The sequence below is a fragment of the Falco rusticolus genome, chromosome 5 (genome assembly GCF_015220075.1).
Source record: "Falco rusticolus isolate bFalRus1 chromosome 5, bFalRus1.pri, whole genome shotgun sequence".
NCBI classification, from domain to species: domain Eukaryota; kingdom Metazoa; phylum Chordata; class Aves; order Falconiformes; family Falconidae; genus Falco; species Falco rusticolus.
The window spans coordinates 54,005,298-54,026,267 of NC_051191.1; the positions used below are offsets into that span (position 1 = coordinate 54,005,298).

Consider the following 20,970-nt stretch of genomic DNA (forward strand, 5'->3'; position numbering starts at 1 on the left):
GGGGCAGCGCGCAGGGCGGCCGGGCGGCGGGAGGCGCGGGGCGGAAGCGCAGCCCCGCCCGCGACAGGCGGAGCCACCGGGCGCGTCGCGGGGGCCGGGGCCGGGGAGAGCGCCTCGGCCGCCGTCTCGCGGGAAGCCCGCGCCGAGCCGCGCGGGGACCGCCCGGGGGCGGCGGGCGGGGGCAAGGGCGGAGACTGGGGCCGAGCCCCCCGCCTCCGCGCCGCAGTCCTCAACCAGGTCGGCTCCCGGGGAATATACTGCGGCTCCACGGTGGCGGCGGCGTGCAGTGTGCGGCTGCAGTAACGCTGGCATGTCTGGCAGAGGCAAGGGCGGGAAGGGGCTCGGCAAAGGGGGCGCCAAGCGCCACCGCAAGGTGCTGCGCGACAACATCCAGGGCATCACCAAGCCGGCCATCCGGCGCCTGGCGCGGCGCGGCGGCGTGAAGCGCATCTCGGGGCTCATCTACGAGGAGACGCGCGGCGTGCTGAAGGTCTTCCTGGAGAACGTGATCCGCGACGCCGTCACCTACACCGAGCACGCCAAGCGCAAGACGGTCACGGCCATGGACGTGGTGTACGCTCTCAAGCGCCAGGGGCGCACCCTCTACGGCTTCGGCGGATAAACTTGAATTGCAAACGTTAACGCTGTCAAAATCAAGGCTCTTTTCAGAGCCACCCACATATTTCACAACGAGAGCTGTTCATTACTGAAATACTATGTAAAGTGCAATTTTATAGCTCAAAGCTGCAGGATTTTATACTTGGAAAAAATGTTACTTGATTTGCAGCTCTTAGAGTGTGGGGCTCTTAGTCTGACTGTTGAGAGCTCTCTGCCCTTTAAGTAGCTATGTTTTGGTTACCTAAAAGTACTTAATTTTTCAGTAATGTGCAAATCAATATGCTGTTTACATACCTTCTACCTCCCAAGAAAAACGGCAATTCAGCCCTTCTCAAAAAAATTTGTGGCTCTTAAAAGAGCCTTTGGGTTAAAAGTAACGGTCCGAGACACTCTACTTGGAGCTGGTGTACTTGGTGACAGCCTTGGTGCCCTCGGAGACGGCGTGCTTGGCCAGCTCACCGGGCAGCAGCAGCCGCACGGCCGTCTGGATCTCCCGCGAGGTGATGGTGGAGCGCTTGTTGTAGTGCGCCAGGCGCGAGGCCTCGCCGGCGATGCGCTCGAAGATGTCGTTGACGAAGGAGTTCATGATGCCCGTGGCCTTGGACGAGATGCCCGTGTCGGGGTGCACCTGCTTCAGCACCTTGTACACGTAGATCGAGTAGCTCTCCTTGCGGCTCTTCTTGCGCTTCTTGTCCCCTTTCTTTTGCATCTTGGTCACTGCATTCTTGGAGCCCTTCTTGGGTGTGGGGGCGGATTTAGCCGGCTCAGGCATCCTTAAAAGTGTCTTTCAAAGATCTTCACTATACCTTCAAGAACATCGAAAATAGCCCTTGCATCCCTTGGCATTTATAAAGGAGTTATACAAATTAGTGGATTGTAATCGTCCCATTTTTATTGGAGTAGAAAATCTTAACGTAGAGACACTTCCATCCTGTAATAGTCACGGCTTAAGCACTGCATTCTACATGACTCTGCTTTGCAGTTATTGTGATGAGGGTACTATCTTCACCAGCTAAAAAACTTACATAAATAGGTAAACAAAAAACACACTTGAATACAGTTACTAATGCTATTATTTAACATGTGTGCTCTTAGTACACTGGGCACTTTGCAGTAGTTATTCAGGATGCTCATAAAGACTGAATTTTGCTCCAGTTTTTTAATTCTCAATTTATTACAATTCGTGTTTTAAGGTTACAGCTCCGTTAAGTTTGCAAACTATTTCAGTAATGAACAGCTCTCGTTGTGAAATATGTGGGTGGCTCTGAAAAGAGCCTTGATTTTGACAGCGTTAACGTTTGCAATTCAAGTTTATCCGCCGAAGCCGTAGAGGGTGCGCCCCTGGCGCTTGAGAGCGTACACCACGTCCATGGCCGTGACCGTCTTGCGCTTGGCGTGCTCGGTGTAGGTGACGGCGTCGCGGATCACGTTCTCCAGGAAGACCTTCAGCACGCCGCGCGTCTCCTCGTAGATGAGCCCCGAGATGCGCTTCACGCCGCCGCGCCGCGCCAGGCGCCGGATGGCCGGCTTGGTGATGCCCTGGATGTTGTCGCGCAGCACCTTGCGGTGGCGCTTGGCGCCCCCTTTGCCGAGCCCCTTCCCGCCCTTGCCTCTGCCAGACATGCCAGCGTTACTGCAGCCGCACACTGCACGCCGCCGCCACCGTGGAGCCGCAGTATATTCCCCGGGAGCCGACCTGGTTGAGGACTGCGGCGCGGAGGCGGGGGGCTCGGCCCCAGTCTCCGCCCTTGCCCCCGCCCGCCGCCCCCGGGCGGTCCCCGCGCGGCTCGGCGCGGGCTTCCCGCGAGACGGCGGCCGAGGCGCTCTCCCCGGCCCCGGCCCCCGCGACGCGCCCGGTGGCTCCGCCTGTCGCGGGCGGGGCTGCGCTTCCGCCCCGCGCCTCCCGCCGCCCGGCCGCCCTGCGCGCTGCCCCGGCCCGTCTTTCGGCTTCTTTCCTGACCCACCCGCCCCGTCCCTGCCCCCCTGCGCGGGCGGCCGTTGCGAGGCAGCGCCGGGTCTCCGACGGTGGCGAGAGCGGCTGCGGCGGCGCCCCCGGCCCCGGCCCTCCCCGCTGCCCGCGGGTCTGCGGCAAAATCCGGCCAATCCGGGGCCGCGCTCACGCTGCCGCCCCGCCCCGCCGCCGGCCCCCGCTTCCGCTCGTTGGGAGCCCGCAGAGCGCGGGTTTCTCGGCCGCGGTCTCTTTGTCCGTTTCAGCCGTGACGTTTCCGTGTTTTCTTTGTCTGTTCGGACAGTGAGCTTCCGACAGATGCCCCTTCCTCCGTGCAGCCCTCTGGGCTGGGCACCGAGCGTTCAGCGCTTTCATGTCCACACCGAGCTACCCGCAGGTCGGTGCGAGAGGGAGCAGGGTGAGCGGCCCTACGCAGCAGGGGATATCGCCAACGAGGGGCCCCGGTGGGAAGCGCTTAGACGTTAGGCTTCCGTGAAGGCGACTTGGTGCAGCTGCTGGAGAACGCGGAAGGGCCCGCCCGCCCTTCTCGCCCGCCCTTCTTCTCGCCCGCCCTTCTTCTCGCCCTTCTCCTCCTCCTCATTCAGCGCCATCCCCGCAGCGCGGTCCCACGGGCAGCGCGGGGCGCGGGGCGTCGGGCTCGTTCCCGGCGGCTGGCAGCCTCTGGAATGGGGAAGTGCTCGATGGCGTGCAGCTGGGTCCGGCAAGCCAAAGAGAGCGTTAGTCATTACCAACCAGATGTTTGTATACTATTTGAAAAAATGAACGATAGTCAAGTTTTCCTTCTTCAGATGAGGAATCTAGACATTTTGCCGTGTATATCACGCTTTTGCTAACAGACCTCACATACATGCTGATTGCAGTATGTTGAGCTGTATTTGTAAAGTGAATGAATAAATACTGAAAGCATTAGGAGGCTATTTTTAAAATGAGTGTGTTGGGCTTTTAACTGTTAGTTACACAGAATAAAAGCAATATAGCTATGGTACATGCAAATTATTCTGTTATTAGTATTATGCAGTTCAAACATGTTTACCTTTTAGAAATGATTGATTGTGTTTTAGATTTGTACAGTTGTTTATGTAATTTCATTCCCAAATATAATTTACAGAATTCAGGCAACACCTCCAGAATACTTCTTGGCAGAATAAATTGAGGGCAAAATGTGATTGAGATATTCATGCTACAGGTGTACATTACAGGTGTCCAAATACATACCAAGTCTTTTTTACCATTATCATTATCACTGTGAATTCCATTTTCATTCAAACTGTTACTCTGAGTTAAATTAAAGACTTGCCACTCAATTATATATGCAACAAAGCTGGCAAAACTAGCTTTAATTGAGTTCATGTTCACTTTTGGGATGAAAATAATGAATTACAGCTCTCTCTGCACTAACTGGAAGGTTTGTCAGTAGTGGACCTGCCAGGCTGGTGGCTAATATCACCATTTGCCTCTACAAAGTCTGCTTTGTTCTTTATACCTGGAGATCTGGTTATGTTTCCTGAGGCAGTTATAAACAATCTTCTGAATACTAAAGAAAGTAAAAAAAAGAAAATAAATTACACAAAATCATTTAGTGTGTCAAAATCATCACTTCCTAACTCTTCCTAACTGCAGGGTGAGTATCCTTGTGCAATTCCCTCTGTCAGTACAACCACTGGAAGACTTGGAAAATTGTCTTCCACAGTGTCCTGGCAGAAATGGGTGATGCAGAGGCTGAGACCAGTAGCTTTCAGATTAATTAGCTGCAAAACCTTTTTCCAAAAGTGTGGACCACAGTTAATATAATTTAATATCATGCTTTCTAGAAGGCTGCGTTGCCTGTAGGTTGCTGCATGTGGCCACAGACATGTTTCCTGAGTGTTTTTGTTAGTGACGTAATCAGCTCTCTCATGGACCAGAGGGTTTTCTTAGAGAAAAATAATGAAAACAGAAAGAAAATTTTGCTACTGAGTGTAATGCCTGATGAAGTTGCTTTTACTGTTGATTTGAGACAATATTTGGATCAAAACCTAGGGTTCAATCCCCAGTTTGTAAGTACTAAATTTTCCTCATGAGTTTGGATGCATAGTACTAGAAGTTAAATGAGAAAGGAAACACTTGCAAAACTCTGCTCCATTGAAAAAAAAATTATGTAGCTTTTCAAGTGTGCACTAATTAGGACAGTTGCCCTAGTTTCTCATTAAACTATAATGAGGAAATTGCATTTGTTTATTGTAGTAAGAAAATATCTCATCATGACTGCACAAGGAAGTACAAAATTTGCCAAAAAATCATCACATTAGTGCATTATACCCAACTAAAACGTTGTTCTTAATTTTCTTGAGCGCTTGTATGGCAATTTAAATCCGCCTATGTATCAGCTACAACTGTAATAATAACAATAATATGCAAACTAAACTCATGGAAGATCTTTTTAGTAGAGGACGTTCCTAACACTGCTACCAAAGTGAAGGAGAAAAAGAGATAGAAAAGCCTCTTATCTTTTTGCCTATGTGATTTATGACTTTGATATATAGACTTATATTATTAAGCTATCCCTAAACATAACTACAATCTATAGCATTTGAGGGAGATTGGTTGGAGGGGTTTTTTTTTTTGCATCACAGGTTCTTTGAGAATGCAAAGGGGTACTGGAACCCAGTAATACAGCTAAGGCACCATATGGTATGGATTTCCTCTTTACTACTATTTGTTGTATATGAAAATGAGAAATCTGATTTACTTAAACTTGCTTTGCTACATTCCTTCATCCAGTGGCATATGCCAGGCAGATTTGCCAGCACTCTTATCATATAATCCATCTGATTTATAAGACACTTACATTTGAAGCCTCATCAGTGTGACGGCAGCACAGGGTTCACAACTGGTGAAACCACTAGTGGCTAAGAACAAAAGTAGGGAATACTAGGAAGTGGACTGAAGTATCACAAAGGCTAAAATTCCAGTTATTGAGTTGAGCAGAGTAGTGAGTGAAATACGAGGAAAGAAATTCTGCAGAAAATAATCTAATTCTGATCAGATGACAGGAATAATTTGGATAGATGTACTGGCCTTACTTCCACACTCAGAAGGGCATGACGCTCTCTCTGGTACCGACTCTGATTTCCACAGATAGGAGTTTGTTCACAGAGAAATCCCACTCCTGGATATAGATACCCCCACACCCATGGGCTTTCTCTGGAATTGCAGTGCTTTAATCTAGAGATGCATGCTCGTGGCCCAGAAAGCCCATGCTGTCCCAGGCTGCATAAAAAGCACCCTGGCCTACAGGTCAAGGGAAGTGATTCTCTTCTACTCTGCTGTCGTGAGACACCACCTGGAGTACTCTATCCAGCTCTGGGGTCCCCAGCACAAGGCAGACACAGACCTGTTAGGCTGGGTCCAGAGGAAGGCTGTGAAAATGATCAGAGGGCTGGAACACCTATCTTTTGAAGAAAGGCTAATGCAGTTGGGGTGTTCAGCCTGGGCAAAAGCAGGCTTTGGGGAGACCTTATTGCAGACTTTCAATACAGAAAGACTGAGAGATTTTACCAAGGAAGGTAGAAAGACAGGTGCAAGGATAAAAGACAACAGTTTTAAACTAAAAGGGAGATTTACATTGGAAATAAGGATGATTTTTTTTTTGCAATGCAGGCAGTGGGATACGGTACCAGGCTGCTAAGAGAAGCTGTAGATGGAAGTGTTCAAGGCTGTTCAAGGTTGGATGGTGCTTTGAGGTGCCCCTGCCCACAGCAGGAGGGTTGGACTAGATGCTCCCTTCCAACCCAGACCACTCTATGACTGCAATCTTCTGACACACACATATATAGGTATCTGTTCTGGAAACCAAAAGTAGAAGACTTCTGCATGTTAAAACACAGTTTTTATATCATTACAGTTCTTCAAGAAATGTAGCAGAAGAGAGGTAGTTTCAGCTAATGAGTATCAATAAAACAGCATAATGAAAACATTACAGCTCTACAAGTATCCACTTGCAAACAAAACCCTGAGGCACAGAAACTGCCACCTTATCAGAACAGTCTGGTGCTCCAGACAGCTCTCTTGCTTTGATTCTCTCCAGAAATCATCCCTGATATCCCTCTTTGGCCATGATACAGTCCTACTTAAATAGCCTCTCTGCTACAGCTTGGGGGTGGGGAGGAGAGGCACAGAGGGTAGTATCTTGCTGAAAGTGGTATTTTCCTTCCTCCAAGGCCAGAGCATTCCTCTTTCTCCCCAGGGGACGGGGAGGGCAGAGGTGCTGGCACAAGTGGGAGCTATGGCCTGAATACAATGTGCTGCAGACCACCAGGTGCAAGTTCTGGGAATATTCAAGCAATAGGAATCACCTAGACAATCTTTCTCATAATTTACAACTGAACCTCAACAGCTTTAACAGTGTGCTCTGGGTAATGATTGGGCCAAGGATATAGAAAATTAATTCAAACCATACTACCCACTGTTAACTGACATAAGAATAGCTATGCACAGTGAGGGAATTTACCTGGCAAGACTGAAAATCCCACTTAAATGGGAAATAAATCAGCACTTTGTGTTTCAGAAGAAAAAGGAGTTTCTTCTGAAAGAAAAGATGTATGTTATTACTTCATTGTCCAGGTATGACTACTCAAGGATCAAAGTAAAAATGAGCCAGTTCCCCTACAGAATTTCTCATTTTATTTCTAAATAAAGTTAAGTCACAGCAAACCATTACATCTTTTGAAGAAAAAGCATACAAAAGAAGCCTTTTCTCATTCTTAGATGTATTTATGTGGGTTTAAGATGCTCTCCTATTTATTTATCTATATATCTGCATAGCCTTTTCCGCTCCCCCAATCTTTTAGCCAACCCCCCTGTATTTCACACCTTAAGCAGCCTGAAAAGTCATGAAAATCGAGATCCAACAGTAAAAACAAGTGTTTTGCCAATCCTGCTACAAGACACATGATCAATAAATCACTAGTGTTTTCACTGAAGATACAGACTAGAGCACCTAACACATGCTCTGTAGAAATACCACCTAGCACAGAAGTACTTTCCTAAAAAAGCAACACAACTCTTCTTCTGATTGTGTGGTTGGCTCTGAAAAGAGCCTTTAAGTTATAATGTTATTTTGTTGAAAGTCCAAGCAGCTTTGTTCTCTGAGCTTATTTGCTCTTGGCTTTGTGGCTCTCTGTCTTCTTGGGCAGCAGCACGGCCTGGATGTTGGGCAGCACGCCGCCCTGCGCGATGGTCACCTTGCCCAGCAGCTTGTTGAGCTCCTCGTCGTTGCGGATGGCGAGCTGCAGGTGGCGGGGGATGATGCGCGTCTTCTTGTTGTCGCGGGCCGCGTTGCCCGCCAGCTCCAGGATCTCGGCCGTCAGGTACTCCAGCACGGCCGCCATGTAGACGGGCGCTCCCGCGCCCACCCGCTCCGCGTAGTTGCCCTTGCGCAGCAGCCGGTGCACGCGGCCCACGGGGAACTGCAGCCCGGCCCGCGACGAGCGCGACTTGGCCTTGGCCCGGACTTTGCCTCCCTGCTTCCCGCGGCCGGACATGCTTCAGACAGCACAAAAAGTACAACCTCCCTTCTCGCGACAAGACTAAGGCAATCATACTGACGCAACGGCTCTTCCCCTTTTATCCCTTCCCTGGGCGGGATTAGCGCTTGCTGATTGGCTGGACTCAGTCATTGCTTACAGAACCAATGACAAGCCGGATCGTATTGTAACCAATCAGAGACAAAGGCACACACTCGTGAGAGAAGATCCAATCGCATTGAACAAATTAGAGGGCTGGTATTTGCATAACAGCCCTATAAATAGAGGGCTCTGCGGCCATTTTGCATGCGACTCCACTTCGGAAAAACGGCAGAATTGTGTTAAAATGCCCGAGCCGGCTAAATCCGCCCCCGCGCCCAAGAAGGGCTCCAAGAAGGCGGTGACCAAGACGCAGAAGAAGGGCGACAAGAAGCGCAAGAAGAGCCGCAAGGAGAGCTACTCGATCTACGTGTACAAGGTGCTGAAGCAGGTGCACCCCGACACGGGCATCTCGTCCAAGGCCATGGGCATCATGAACTCCTTCGTCAATGACATCTTCGAGCGCATCGCCGGCGAGGCCTCGCGCCTGGCGCACTACAACAAGCGCTCCACCATCACCTCGCGGGAGATCCAGACGGCCGTGCGGCTGCTGCTGCCCGGTGAGCTGGCCAAGCACGCCGTCTCCGAGGGCACCAAGGCTGTCACCAAGTACACCAGCTCCAAGTAGAGTGTCTCGGACCGTCACTTCAAACCCAAAGGCTCTTTTAAGAGCCATCCACATACTCATTATAAGAGCTTTAACACAGTACTGGTTCGTTAGTTTTGGATGCTAAAATTTATTTGAGATGGTAAATAGAATTTCCAAGTAACTTAAATTCGTAGCAGAACATGCAATGACTGGTAGTTGTCTCTGGAATCCATGTTAAAGTATATAGCTTTAAGTCAATAATGTATTAACTATTACGTCATATATGTTAACATTAAAATACTTTTCCAATAAATAAAGCAGTATCGTTCAGCTTGTGCAGTACAGATTTGAGATGCAGTACATTATATTATACGTTCTGCTATAAAGACAAATCTTTCTGATTTCACATACTTTGCAATCGCTGTATTAATATAACCGCCCCTAAAAAATGAGGATGAGCGGGAAGATGAATGACCCTGATCAAATTTTTTGCATAGGTCTCCCGGGATAGTCTAAGCTTACAAACTGCCTTCTGTATAAGAAGACAGGGAGCAGCCTTGTAGATCCAAAGACCAGGACAAGAAGATTGGGGGGAAGCGAGGACACCTGAGACAGAGGTAGACACTTTGTGAGGAGAAACTGGAGGGAGGAGGGGGGTGTGGACGCGGGAGCACCGGCAGGCGCGGAGTCCGCGCAGGCAGCGCTCCGTGTCCCGTTCGCCGCGCGCGCTTTTCGAAATTCCCCGATCGCCGCATAAGCGGCTGCGGCTTCTCCCGTCAGCCAATCGCCGCCGGCCGCAGGCTGAGCCCCGCAAACACCGCTGCTGCGGGGAGCGCCGCGCCGCTCCGCTCTGCCCCTGCGCTCCGATCGGCCGCAGAGCGCCCTGCCCGCAGCAGCTCCCGACCACTGCCCGGCGGAACTCTGGCCGCACCGCCACCAGGCCGGCAGGGTGCGGAAGAGGATCGCAGGCATCTCTACCTGCCTCCCGTCCCGGCAACCTCTTTCTCAAAAAGCAGGTCGGTGAAGTCACGGAGAAATTGAGACCTGCCCCACAACAGCGTTGCCGATCGGAAAAGATATTGTCAAGGAAGCGGAGGAGCCGTGCCGACAGCTCCCGGGCACAGTCCCTAAAAAGTAGTGGTAATCGCAGCCAGGCTGTTAGGAACCCAAGCTGGTTAGAGCACCGAGAGAAACCTCCACGCCCAAGAGCGACACCCACCCTTAGCAGTCCCTTTAACATGTACAGCCTCTTGCGGTGCTCAGAAAAAGTCAGCCTTTAGAAAGCGTTTTAGCAGGGAACGTAAACTTTATTTTTCCAAGTCTTAGCGTAAACACCGCCGAAGTTTAGCGTCCCATTCACTCCACAGACGAACGTCCCGAACGTCCCACACAGACATGGCGTGGGGTTAGCCCTGCGGCAAGCACGGAGCTCCGCGGCGGAGTGTATCAGCCCTTTCTGGGACAATAGTGGGTGGCTCTTAAAAGAGCCGTTGGGTTTAAGTATTTCCACTTGAAAACTTCACTTCTTGGACGCCGCCTTCTTTGGCTTGGCCGCTTTCGGCTTGGCCGCCTTGGGCTTGGCTGCTTTGGGCTTCACCGCCTTCGCTTTGGCCGGGCTCTTCGCGGCTGCCGCCGCCTTTTTCGGCTTAGCAGCCTTAGTCGCCTTCTTAGGGCTCTTGGCCGCTTTCTTGGCCGCGGCAGCTGCCGGCTTCTTGGCTTTCCTGGGGCTCTTCTTCGCCGCCGCTGCCTTCTTGGGCTTCTTAGCGGCGCTGGCGGGCTTCTTGGCAGCCGGCTTCCTGGGCTTGGCCGCGGCTGCCCGCTTCTTGGGGGCTTTTTCCTTCACTTCGCCAGGCTTCTTGCTGAGGCGGAAAGAGCCGGAGGCGCCGGTGCCCTTGGTCTGCACCAGGGTGCCCTTGTTGACGAGGCTCTTAAGCCCCAGCTTGATGCGGCTGTTGTTCTTCTCCACATCGTAGCCGCCGGCGGCCAGCGCCTTCTTGAGCGCGGCGAGGGAGAGCCCCTTGCGCTCCTTGGAGGCGGACACGGCCTTGGTGATCAGCTCGGTGACGCTGGGGCCCGCGGGCTTGCGGGCCTTGGAGCCGCCCGCCGCCTTCTTCGGCTTCTTGGCGGCGGCCTTGGCGGCGGGGGCCGCGACAGCGGGCGCGGCGGCGGGAGCGGTCTCCGACATCGCTGCAGAGACTTCTTCCTAATCAAAAGAAAGTAATTGGGCTACAGTAACCCCGATGCCTGAATTTATAGCGCAGCGGTGATCTGTGATTGGTGCTTTGCAGAGCCCGCCTAACTGTGAGCCAGGAAGAGCTTTTCGTCCTCCGAGTCTGTGTTTCTTCGGAGTTATAAATTCAGAATTTTTGTAAAATGTGTGCCAGGAAATCACCCCGGTTTCTTCGGGGAATGAAGAGAAGACGGTGGACTTTCATTCGGGGGAGTTTCTTGCTGTTGGGACCCCAGATGAGAAAGAAAAGATGTGTTTAACCCCGTGTTGTGAAGTCAGCAAGACCCCGGGAACGGCAAACTTTTGTTTTTCCATCGAAATTAAAATAAAACCTGTAGCTAAAACTCCTTCCCCGTACTGCAGGCTTATTCTTTAGGGGGTTTTCTCCACACTAGGGTAGAAACCGAGGGGGTAGCTTCATTATTTTTGCCGTAAATTGATTTCAAAGAGAACGAAGTAACACAATTTCATGGCTGAGCTTTGAATATGGATAAAGATTCGGCTCCCTTAACCATATCTTTAACTATTAAGAATACAGTATTTCTACAGAATTTCCTGTTTTGGGGAAATGAGAGTCCTTCAGAAGAATATATGTACTGTTGAAAAGTGTCTGAAACTTGCCAGGGCTCTGCATTTTTTGTGGTGGTTTGTAAGTGAATAGCAAGAATTTGGAATTTTTACCAATAGTCTCTGTTTATAAATTGAAACTGTCAATACCTAGTTAATGCATATAAACTCTGGATAAAGTTCTAGTTTAAAGCTTTTATGGTTGCAGTAGTGTATACAGTTATTCTTTAAGTCTTAACAAATTCAGAAGCAGATTTTCAGGGGGAAAATGTCAAACAGGTATAGATACACTAATATATATTTTAAGCTACTCAAATATTAAAGAAGCCAGCTGGAACCTCGGTTCTTCTCACATAAATTAAATAATGTGGAAATCTGGCCTGCATGAACACAATGCTTCAGCCTCATTATTACCTATAAATATTTGAACACACTTTGTTGAGTGTGTGTCACCCCCACCCCACCCCACCCCCCCCCGTTTTTTAATGTTTCCTAAAATCTGCCATTTAAAGGAAAAGGAAAACAGTTCCAAATTTAGGTTTTCATCCAAATCCTCAGAATTTTGAAATAATTTCCAGAATATCCTCATAAATCAGAATCAGCATTAATTATTATGATCCCACTTAATTATTGTCTCACAAAGTGATAGCAGAAATTTATTATTAATTTTTTAAGGGCTGTTATGAATTGTTTAGGATAATTTTTGAGTATATCAGAAGACAAAAGCTGTGAATGGCTGTAATGAAAAAGCAGCTAGGATTTTTTACCTTGGCTGAAAAGAATAAATTAAGCTGAAATGTCATATTGTGCCCCATTGTGCTTTGTAAAAATTTGCCATGCAAAATGTCAGTAGGCTATTTCAGCAAATGAGCTTCTCATGTATGATGGACAAATTTGAGATTCTAGAAGACAAGTGGTATATTGCAAAGGGCCCTGGTATTTGTTTTCATACATTAAATGTTTAATACAGTTAAGTTATACTTCATAGTAAATCGTTAGTTGAAATAAGATAGATTAAAATGGCAAGGATAAATAAGATACATTAGAATAACAAAAGCGAAACCAGTGAACCTTTACCTTTTCATATTCTCTTTTAGTTCTTTTTTCTTTTGTTGTGTCTGCAGGCAGGCCAGCTAATAAATACTTTGAAGGAATGAAGAAGAGGAAGGCAAAAGCAGAGAAAGAGAAAAATTAGGCTTTTAGGTGTCCCATAGTAAAAACTGGACAGGCATATTGAAGTGGGCTGTGAGATCTGCCATGCTCCTTGTGAATGTGACACCATTCCCACATAAACAACTAGACCAAATTCACGGTAGCCATAGAGTTTGAAAGCTCAGGCTGGTAACTCAAATGAACAGTAGGAATATGTGCCTGAGAGGTAAAAAGATAGTTGGTTGTGGTAAGATGAGGGCATTATGCTTATTTTCCAGGTTAGGTGAATAGAGATGACCATAAAGCAAAGTCTGACAAAAGACAGAGCTGGCAAGGGATGTCATCTGTCCAGGTTTGTTTAATGTAATGCACATTCTTTAGGGAATAAGGACTAAAAGAAACTTAATGTGCTTTAATCTCTGTAGGTTTTACAATTTAGTATTAGAGCTTTATGACTCTTACATCTGAAACTGGTCTGGGAGCTGGGAGCAACTGGGAGTGGACAGTAACCACTGGTGGAAGAGTGCTGCTGTAGCCCCAAGGGTTGGTTACCAGCTCCATCCCTCACATTCACACATTTGGGCATGTTTCCCTTTAAACTCACTCTTTGTAAACCTGTTCTCAGTCCACCAGGAGAGGAGAGATTTTCTTCCCTTCCCACAGCATGTAGGGATTGCTGTCCATAGTCTTTGGCAAGTTTTAAATGCACAAGGTGGTCTGTGTTTTTGTAAGGAAAGCAGACGAAGGAGGTTATTATCTGAGAATTTCAAGGAGCAGAATTTAGGACTTCTCCCACTTTTGGTTCTGGGTGTGTCCCTGCAAATCTGCATGTCTTTTGAACAGTTTCCTGCTCCCTGTTCTGAGTAGCACTGCTGAAGCTCTTTGTTTTTCCCTAGTAGTCTGAGACACTGGGAGACCTGGCAGCTGCTCTCCAGCATTATGTGTCAGCATCCTTCATTGCATCTATTCGTCAACCATCACACTGGCTCTGTTCTGAACAGGGAATTATTCCTGGCCTACTTCTGAGCAGTGAACATTTTCTTGGTCTTAGCAACCATTTCTGCAAAAGCCCATCTTTCTCTAAAGAGAAGGGCTTTAGAGCTATGAAGTGGTGTGAAAAAGGGAGTCTTTTCTAGTCATTTCCCCCCCTGGCCTCAGCAATGACATTTTATCCTTAACTGGATAAAATAAACATGTTAGAATCTTCCAAAAATTTTCAAGTTTTCATTGCTGGAAATAGCTGTTAAAAGCAACACTGGACCAAACAATTCTCAGTTTTCAGAAAGGCCAATCTCTCTTTACCTTACATTTATCATTGATATTACCCTGGGTGTTTTACAGATAAGAGAAGAAGACAAAGCAAAGCAAGAATCCCACCACATATTTTAGCAAATCTGTGGTAGATTATGGAATGTTTTTTCAATCTTTCAGAGAAATTTTCTTCCTGCCAAGCAACGTTACTTGAAAACACAAGTTTTGAGTGTGAGCTGGTAATAAAAAATGTTGGCAGTTTCCATGTGAAGCAACAAATATTTAAGTGTGACTCCTTTCACACTAAATTTCAAATAAATAGCAAAGATTGAAAGTTCTGTGGTTTTCCTTTCCAAGTACCCTGTCCAAATGCAGAGTCTGTTTATCTCCTACTCAGGACCTCAAACTAATTTCTTATGCCTCTTTAAAATGCATACCCTTACTTCCCTAAAATGAAACCTCATTTCCATGCATCATCACACAACATGCCCTGACTTCCTTCCATGCCTGGCAGTATAGTTGCTAGTGCAGATCACAGAAGACCCTACAAAATGTCTGCATATTTTCCAGTGCAAGGACCTTCAAAACAAAAGTAGCTCACATATGTCCTGGTTTTGGTCAGTATAGAGTTAAGTTTTCTGCTCAGTAGCGGGCACAATGTTATGTCTTGGATTTAGTATGAGAATGAGGTTAATAGTGCACTGATGCTTTTAGTTGTTGCTAAGTAATGTTTACACTAAGTCAAGAACTTTTCTGTTGTTAAGGCTGCCTCGAGGGACACAAGAAATTGGGAGGGGACACAGGCACGACAGCTGACCTGAACTAGCCAAAAGGATATTCCATACCACAGAACGTCATGCTGAGTATATAAACTGGGGGAGTTAGTTGAGGCAGGCTGATGGCTGCTTGGGGACTGGCTGGGCATCAGTCAGCAGGTGGTGAGCAATTGTATCGTGCATCATTTGTTTTGGTTTTTTCCTCTTGGATTTTATTCTTCTCCCTCTCTCTCCTTTTCATCTACTATTATTATTACTGTTGTTGTTGTTATTGTTGTTATTATTATTAATTTTATTTCAATTATTAAATTGATCTTATCTCAACCTATGAATTTTACCCTTTTCCTGATTCTCCTTCCCATCCCACTGGGGGCAGAAGAGGAGTAAGTGAGTGGCTGCATCATACTTGGTTGGTGTTTGGAGTTAAACCGCGACAACATATAACATAAACAGTCATTCCTAAAAGTGTATAGTAGAGAAAACAGTAGATTTTTTTCTTATCAAGAGACATTCCATATGGAGGAGAAACAGATTAGACTTTAGACAAATAAAGGCCAATTAGACATTTAGCTGTAGGAGGAAAACAATCCAGGTAAGCTGATTAGCAACATTTAGCTGAAAGCCTACACTCGTTTAATTATAATTACTATTGTTAGCATGGTGAAGACTCAGAGAAATTACAAACTTTTAGTTGAGGCATACTATCTTCTTGACAAAGAATGATTTTGCAGACATTTAGGGAATCCCTGGACATTAGTCAAGTCTCTGGTATGCTGCAACTATATTGACAATACTGATTCAGCAATCATGAAGTTTATGTAATAGGGAAGGGTTAAGATTTTAAATGGCTGTCAGTAGTAAAGAACTCCGTATCCTTTTAGATATATACTTCAACAAAGCTAACAAGATATACTGACATATTTAATTGTTAGGGCAATCACATCTCCTAAAAAAAGGTCTTCTGATATAACACCTAGCATAATAGGTCTGATCCCCATGCTCAAAGAAGGATCGGCTAGAGCAGGGAGATGCCACGACCTTTCTGGGCAGCCTGTTCCAAAAAATTCTTTCTTATATTTAAGTAGAATTTGCTGTGTTTGAGTTTGTGTGTATTGTCTCCTGTCCTGGACATTACTGAGAAAATTCTGGTTCTGCCTCCTTTAGTTCCCCCATCAGGTATCTGAACACATAGATAAGACCCTCAGCTGCTTCTTCCAGCTGAACCATCTCAGCTATTTCAGCCTGTCCTCATAGGACAGATACTCCAGTGCCTTCATCAGCTTTGTGGCTCTTCACTGGTGTCAGTTATGCCCATGCCCCTGTTGCACAGGAGAGCCCAGAGCTGGACACAGCATTCCAGTTGGTTCTTACCAGTGCTGACTGGAGGGAAACAATATTTTGCAAATAATATTTATCCAGGTTAATTTGGGAAACATACATACAGGTTAACTCTGAATGGTACTCCTGCCCCTTTTAAAATTTTGGTAGCACATCAAGGTAACTGCAAAAAACATTGTAGCCTCTTACATAGCCCTTCATTTCAAGGCTTGTCAAAACCAGTTTGAGCTACCCTGATTCGGCTCAGCGATCATGTTGTCCATAGACCTTGTTAAGGCCAGTTGGAGTCTCTGCAAAACTGCCACTTCAAACAAAATCCCTACATTCTGGGGTGATCAAAAGGTGGGGAGACATGACTCTCCTGCCTGCCATAATATATATTTGCTACCCAGCAAAAAAGAAAGGGCTGTGCATTTTAATGAATCAGCCTCAGAATCTCCTTGTGTGTCCAGAAAATGCTGCCTAAAGCATCAAAATATTTTTTCCAGCTTGTGAAAGTCTTTGGATCAGAGATCGTCTTGTAAGCAAATTTCACTTCACCCATCCCTGGGACTGAGAATTATCATTACCAGTAGAATCACAGAATAACAGAAACATTTAGTTTGGAAAAGACCTTTAAGGTTATAAAATCCTATCATTAACTCAGGATTGCCAAATCTACTAATAAACCATGTCTCTAAGCACCACATCTATGCTTTTTTTTAAACACATGGTAATTTCACCACTTCCCTGGGCAGCCTGTTCCAATGTTTGATCACCTTTTCAGTGAAGACATTTTTCCTAATATCCAGTCTAAACCTCCCCTGGCATAACTTGAGGCTGTTTCCTCTTGCCTTGTTGTTTGTTAGCTGGGAGAAAAGACCTGCCCCCACCTCCCTACAACCTCCTTTCAGAGAGTTGTAGAGAGCAATAATGTCCCCCCAAGTCTCCTTTTCTCCAGACTAAACAACCCAGTTCCCTCAGCCTCTGCTGATAAGACTTGTTCTCTAGACCCTTCACCAGCTTTGTTGCCCTTCTCTGGCCATGTTTCAGCACCTCTACAACTCTTTTGAAATGAGGGGCCCCAAAGTGAACACAGTATTTAAGGTGTGGATGATATGTAGTAGTATTACTACACACAGGAATCCCAGTTATAAGCAGGATTCTGTTCTACTTGATTATGTAGACTAATTAACTTTTCATTGTTTTCAGCTGTATTTTTTTTAGTTGAAGAAAGAGAGGAAGAAGGTAAACGCAGAAAAAAAAACAGGGTTCTACACGCAAAACGTTAGAAATGTAACTGTACCTGTTACTCTCACTGAGTGTCTGGAAAAAACTAAAATGTGGTATCTGAACCTTTGTTACATGCTGTCTATTATCCCAGGTGCACAGTACAATCAAATGACAATTCTTTTTTTTTTTTTTTTTTTTTTGTGAGTCAGATTGCAAATACTGATTCAGTCAGAGATGAAAATTGAAACTAGGCCATCAATATATAAAAATCTGCATCCTATAACTTTAGTGGCATTCAAGATGTACATGTTATTATAAGCCATTTGCTTAGCTATCAAAGATAGTCCTAGCCCTTCATGGCAAGTGAAGGGAAATAGGATGCTGAAAGCTTACCTGCAGTAATATGCAGCAGACACAGCTATGCACCCAACCCATGCAGCCAGTCTTGTTACTCAATATACTTAAGGTATCTGAAGAATATGGGCAAGAACTAAGCACATAATAAGACATTCTGGGGTATGGATTTATGCATTGCACAGGTTTACAGACTCAGCAAACCTTGGGGAAGGAATACCTCATTCATATCAAGTTGTACAAATTACCAGCTCAGCCAAATTCAAGGAAGGTGTGAATAAAAATAAGGATTTACCATACTCAAAATAGACATTGGTTTGTAAGAAATAAGGAATGAAATTAAAACCATGTTTAACTGGCTTGATCCAAAATTCACATTAGAAAGAGTCCCAGTAGAGGATGCAATGTTCCCCTAGCACTGGCTGATACACTGCAGATTTTTCTCTCTGTTTCTTTTTATGTCATTTTATAAAAATATTAGAAGTGAACTAATAATCAGTAAAACTTGGTCTAGCACACACCCACACCCTCCCCTGCTTACAGGATAGAAACTTATACTTAAATGTTTATGATTGTCAGCTATGAAATCAAAATGCAGAGTTCTGTCAGTATCAGTATTAGGCCTGGCACAATTTTATTTATGATATGAATTACATGTAGTATAAACGGCATGTATAGAAGTGCTATGGGTACCAACAAGCAAAGAAATGCTACAATGATGGTGGACTGTTTATATATTGAAAAATGCCTGATAAATTGGAGACACTGCCCTCAAAAATATTTAAGATACTTCACCTGGAAAGAAATATATCAGTTTTACAAATACTGGACAGTAGCAGTTGACTAGCACTTGAGTAAATTTGTATTTTCAGGTTACAGCTGACGATGAATCAACAACAGTATATTATTATATATTAAGAAAGGAACACAATGACGACATCCATGAGACAGCAATGACGACATCCATGAGACAGATGAAGAAGAGTTTCTTCTGTAATCAGGAATGGTATAGTCTCACTTGGAGCTTTAGGTCTAGCTTTTAGAACTGAACTTCAGGTATTGAGAAGTGAACAATAAGACACTCCACAGAAAAGAGCAAGAGTAATTATTAGAGAGATCTAGGAACTATTCCCTGATGGAAAGGCACATACTGCTAGAGTTCCCTGACTCAAAAAGAAGGCTGAAAAACTACAGTTTCTTCTCAAACACTTAAAACACGAAGAGGAAGTCATCCCTCCTCAGTATACGTTGTAGGAAATACAGGAACTAATGTTCTTTGCCACAGCAGGTTAGCAGTAAGGATATGATTTCTAATATGGAGTAGAGCAACTATCAGAAATAAAAGGGGTTCAGTTGGCTCTTGATGATGGGTGAAAAGCAACAAAAATTGGTGATGTCTAGGTACTGGTAATTGTCATAGAACTATAGATTAGAGAGTATTGATGTGGACAAGGGATAAGTGCTGGATGTAATACACTTGTCATTTAGTAATATTTTGGAACAATTTCCTATAGCATTCTTATTTGTGATCTGAGGGAGTATAGGCAGGATCAGCAGGCTGGTAGACATTTGAAAAAAAGGTCAAAGGGCTGTAGTTAACAACTTAGTGTCTGCGGGCAACCAGTAAAGAAAAGAGTGCCCCAGGGCTGAGTACTTGATACTGTTGACCTGGATGGTAAGAGAGAATGTACCCTTAATATGTTTGGATGATACTCAGTTAGGATGGGTAGATAGAGTCAAAAGTTAGACATTTAATTAAAATTGACTTTAATAAACTTGAGGTGTGGGCGAAAAGAAATCTTGTACAGTTTATCCAAGAGAAGTGCAAAGTTTTTCACAGGAAGCAGAACAGGTAGCATCAGCATAGACTGAGAAATAACTGGTCTGACCTGGGGGTTTTTGTGGCTTTCTTGACTACTGGATCCTTAAAGGCAAACTTGATGCTTTATCCAGAGCCTAAGCATAAATAAACCCTATAAGCAGCTGGCGTTTCCAACTGAAGTGTTTGGTTTTCCAGCTAAGCTTTATTGTAAGAAAGACAAAGCACAGCAGTAGTGTCTGGAGACACCAACCCAATGCACATCACAATTTTCCAGACTTGGCTTCCTCCAGAAACACACAGTCTGAGACAAAATTCATTATCGTCCTACAGGAACGTCAACAGTAGATTCATTATGTGGAAAACCATGCTGCATAGAGACTGTTCAGACAGGGCAGTACTTCAGCTGCTGTTAAGTATTTACAACTCTGTAAGAGCTGGCAGAGTTCAACAGCAAAACTTACTGCCCAGTGCAGCTCTGTGGGAGCTCAGGCAATAAAAGGAACTGGCCATTCTCAGCTGTGCGAGAAACGTGTTTACAATGCTTTCATGCAATGTGTTTCTAGCTCAATCAATGTTCAATGTATCAGGAGACCTGTGCTGCTTCAAAGGCCCAGCTAGAAAGCAGAGTAAGGATTTAAGAGAAGCCGTGAAGTGTCAGCTATGGTTGCTGAGTAGCTGGTTTGCTGTTTGCTTGTCCCTTACCCAGGTGCAGGAGCAGCTTTGCATGGTACGCTACAGATCTCAGCTCCATGAGCCACCCTGATCCTGGGAAACCAGCTGGAGCACTTGTTTGAGAGGTCCTTTGGTATCTTGCTGGGAGAAGGTCAGAGCCCAGGGAGGAAAACAACATGAACAAAAGGGTGTCCCTGTCCCCAGTTACAGGTTATTGACACTGTCCCTTCTCTCCCATGTCCTAAACCAGCTTCACATGAGGAACCGGGTATATTACTGTCTTCCCAACACCACAAACCTGATCTAGGAGTTCCTCCAGCCTTTCTTCTTAGACCTATTTAGCTATATCAGCTATTCAGGGAGCCTGCAAGACTGTAGGTTATATATGGTGTGGTGGGGGTGAGGCCTTTGCCACCCTTCTCATTTCAAGGTAAAGTGAGACATACCACACTCACTACTTCAGAGTCGTGCTTAGGCTGGCCTTGAATAGCTGTCCTCACAGCTGGTACATGGTTGTGCGAGAGAAAAACCCCATAAAGTGTATTTTGCAATTCTATCACAAACAGTATTTCTTTGAAAGGAACCCTGAAACATCTAGCCTGGTGAGGAGGGAGTGTGAGCAGTGGCAGGGCCACATGAGTGCTTGGGTGTTGGTGCCTGCCAAGCACAGCATTCCTTCAGAAGCGCATGTACAGTGTCACTTCCTGCAATCTGCTGATGGAGACTAATTCTCTGATGTTGTTTTCCATGAAGAAAATGCATCCAGCTCCTGCTGGTTTACAGTGTAACACAGCAGTGATTGAAACAACATGCACTT

The 20,970-nt window shown here is 45.8% G+C and overlaps 6 protein-coding genes across 6 annotated transcripts; 2 read left to right on the forward strand and 4 right to left on the reverse strand.

Moving 5' to 3' along the window:
- The first annotated feature begins 276 nt into the window (after positions 1-276).
- On the forward strand, positions 277-678 carry LOC119148801 (histone H4). Its single transcript, XM_037389362.1, has one exon. The coding sequence runs from the start codon at positions 311-313 to the stop codon at positions 620-622; it is 312 nt and encodes a 103-aa protein (XP_037245259.1). The 5' UTR covers positions 277-310; the 3' UTR covers positions 623-678.
- A 288-nt stretch (positions 679-966) lies between these two features.
- LOC119148791 (histone H2B 1/2/3/4/6-like) lies at positions 967-1,405 on the reverse strand. The gene has a single exon (XM_037389352.1). It carries the CDS (start codon positions 1,388-1,390, stop codon positions 1,010-1,012), a length of 381 nt encoding a protein of 126 aa, XP_037245249.1. The 5' UTR covers positions 1,391-1,405; the 3' UTR covers positions 967-1,009.
- A 468-nt stretch (positions 1,406-1,873) lies between these two features.
- LOC119148800 (histone H4) lies at positions 1,874-2,272 on the reverse strand. The gene has a single exon (XM_037389361.1). It carries the CDS (start codon positions 2,239-2,241, stop codon positions 1,930-1,932), a length of 312 nt encoding a protein of 103 aa, XP_037245258.1. The 5' UTR covers positions 2,242-2,272; the 3' UTR covers positions 1,874-1,929.
- Positions 2,273-7,222: 4,950 nt separating this feature from the next.
- On the reverse strand, positions 7,223-8,161 carry LOC119148783 (histone H2A.J). The gene has a single exon (XM_037389343.1). It carries the CDS (start codon positions 8,107-8,109, stop codon positions 7,720-7,722), a length of 390 nt encoding a protein of 129 aa, XP_037245240.1. The 5' UTR covers positions 8,110-8,161; the 3' UTR covers positions 7,223-7,719.
- A 229-nt stretch (positions 8,162-8,390) lies between these two features.
- LOC119148790 (histone H2B 1/2/3/4/6) lies at positions 8,391-8,895 on the forward strand. The gene has a single exon (XM_037389351.1). It carries the CDS (start codon positions 8,438-8,440, stop codon positions 8,816-8,818), a length of 381 nt encoding a protein of 126 aa, XP_037245248.1. The 5' UTR covers positions 8,391-8,437; the 3' UTR covers positions 8,819-8,895.
- Positions 8,896-10,065: 1,170 nt separating this feature from the next.
- Positions 10,066-10,996, reverse strand: LOC119148770 (histone H1.10). Its single transcript, XM_037389329.1, has one exon. It carries the CDS (start codon positions 10,962-10,964, stop codon positions 10,299-10,301), a length of 666 nt encoding a protein of 221 aa, XP_037245226.1. The 5' UTR covers positions 10,965-10,996; the 3' UTR covers positions 10,066-10,298.
- Between the last annotated feature and the right edge of the window lie 9,974 nt (positions 10,997-20,970).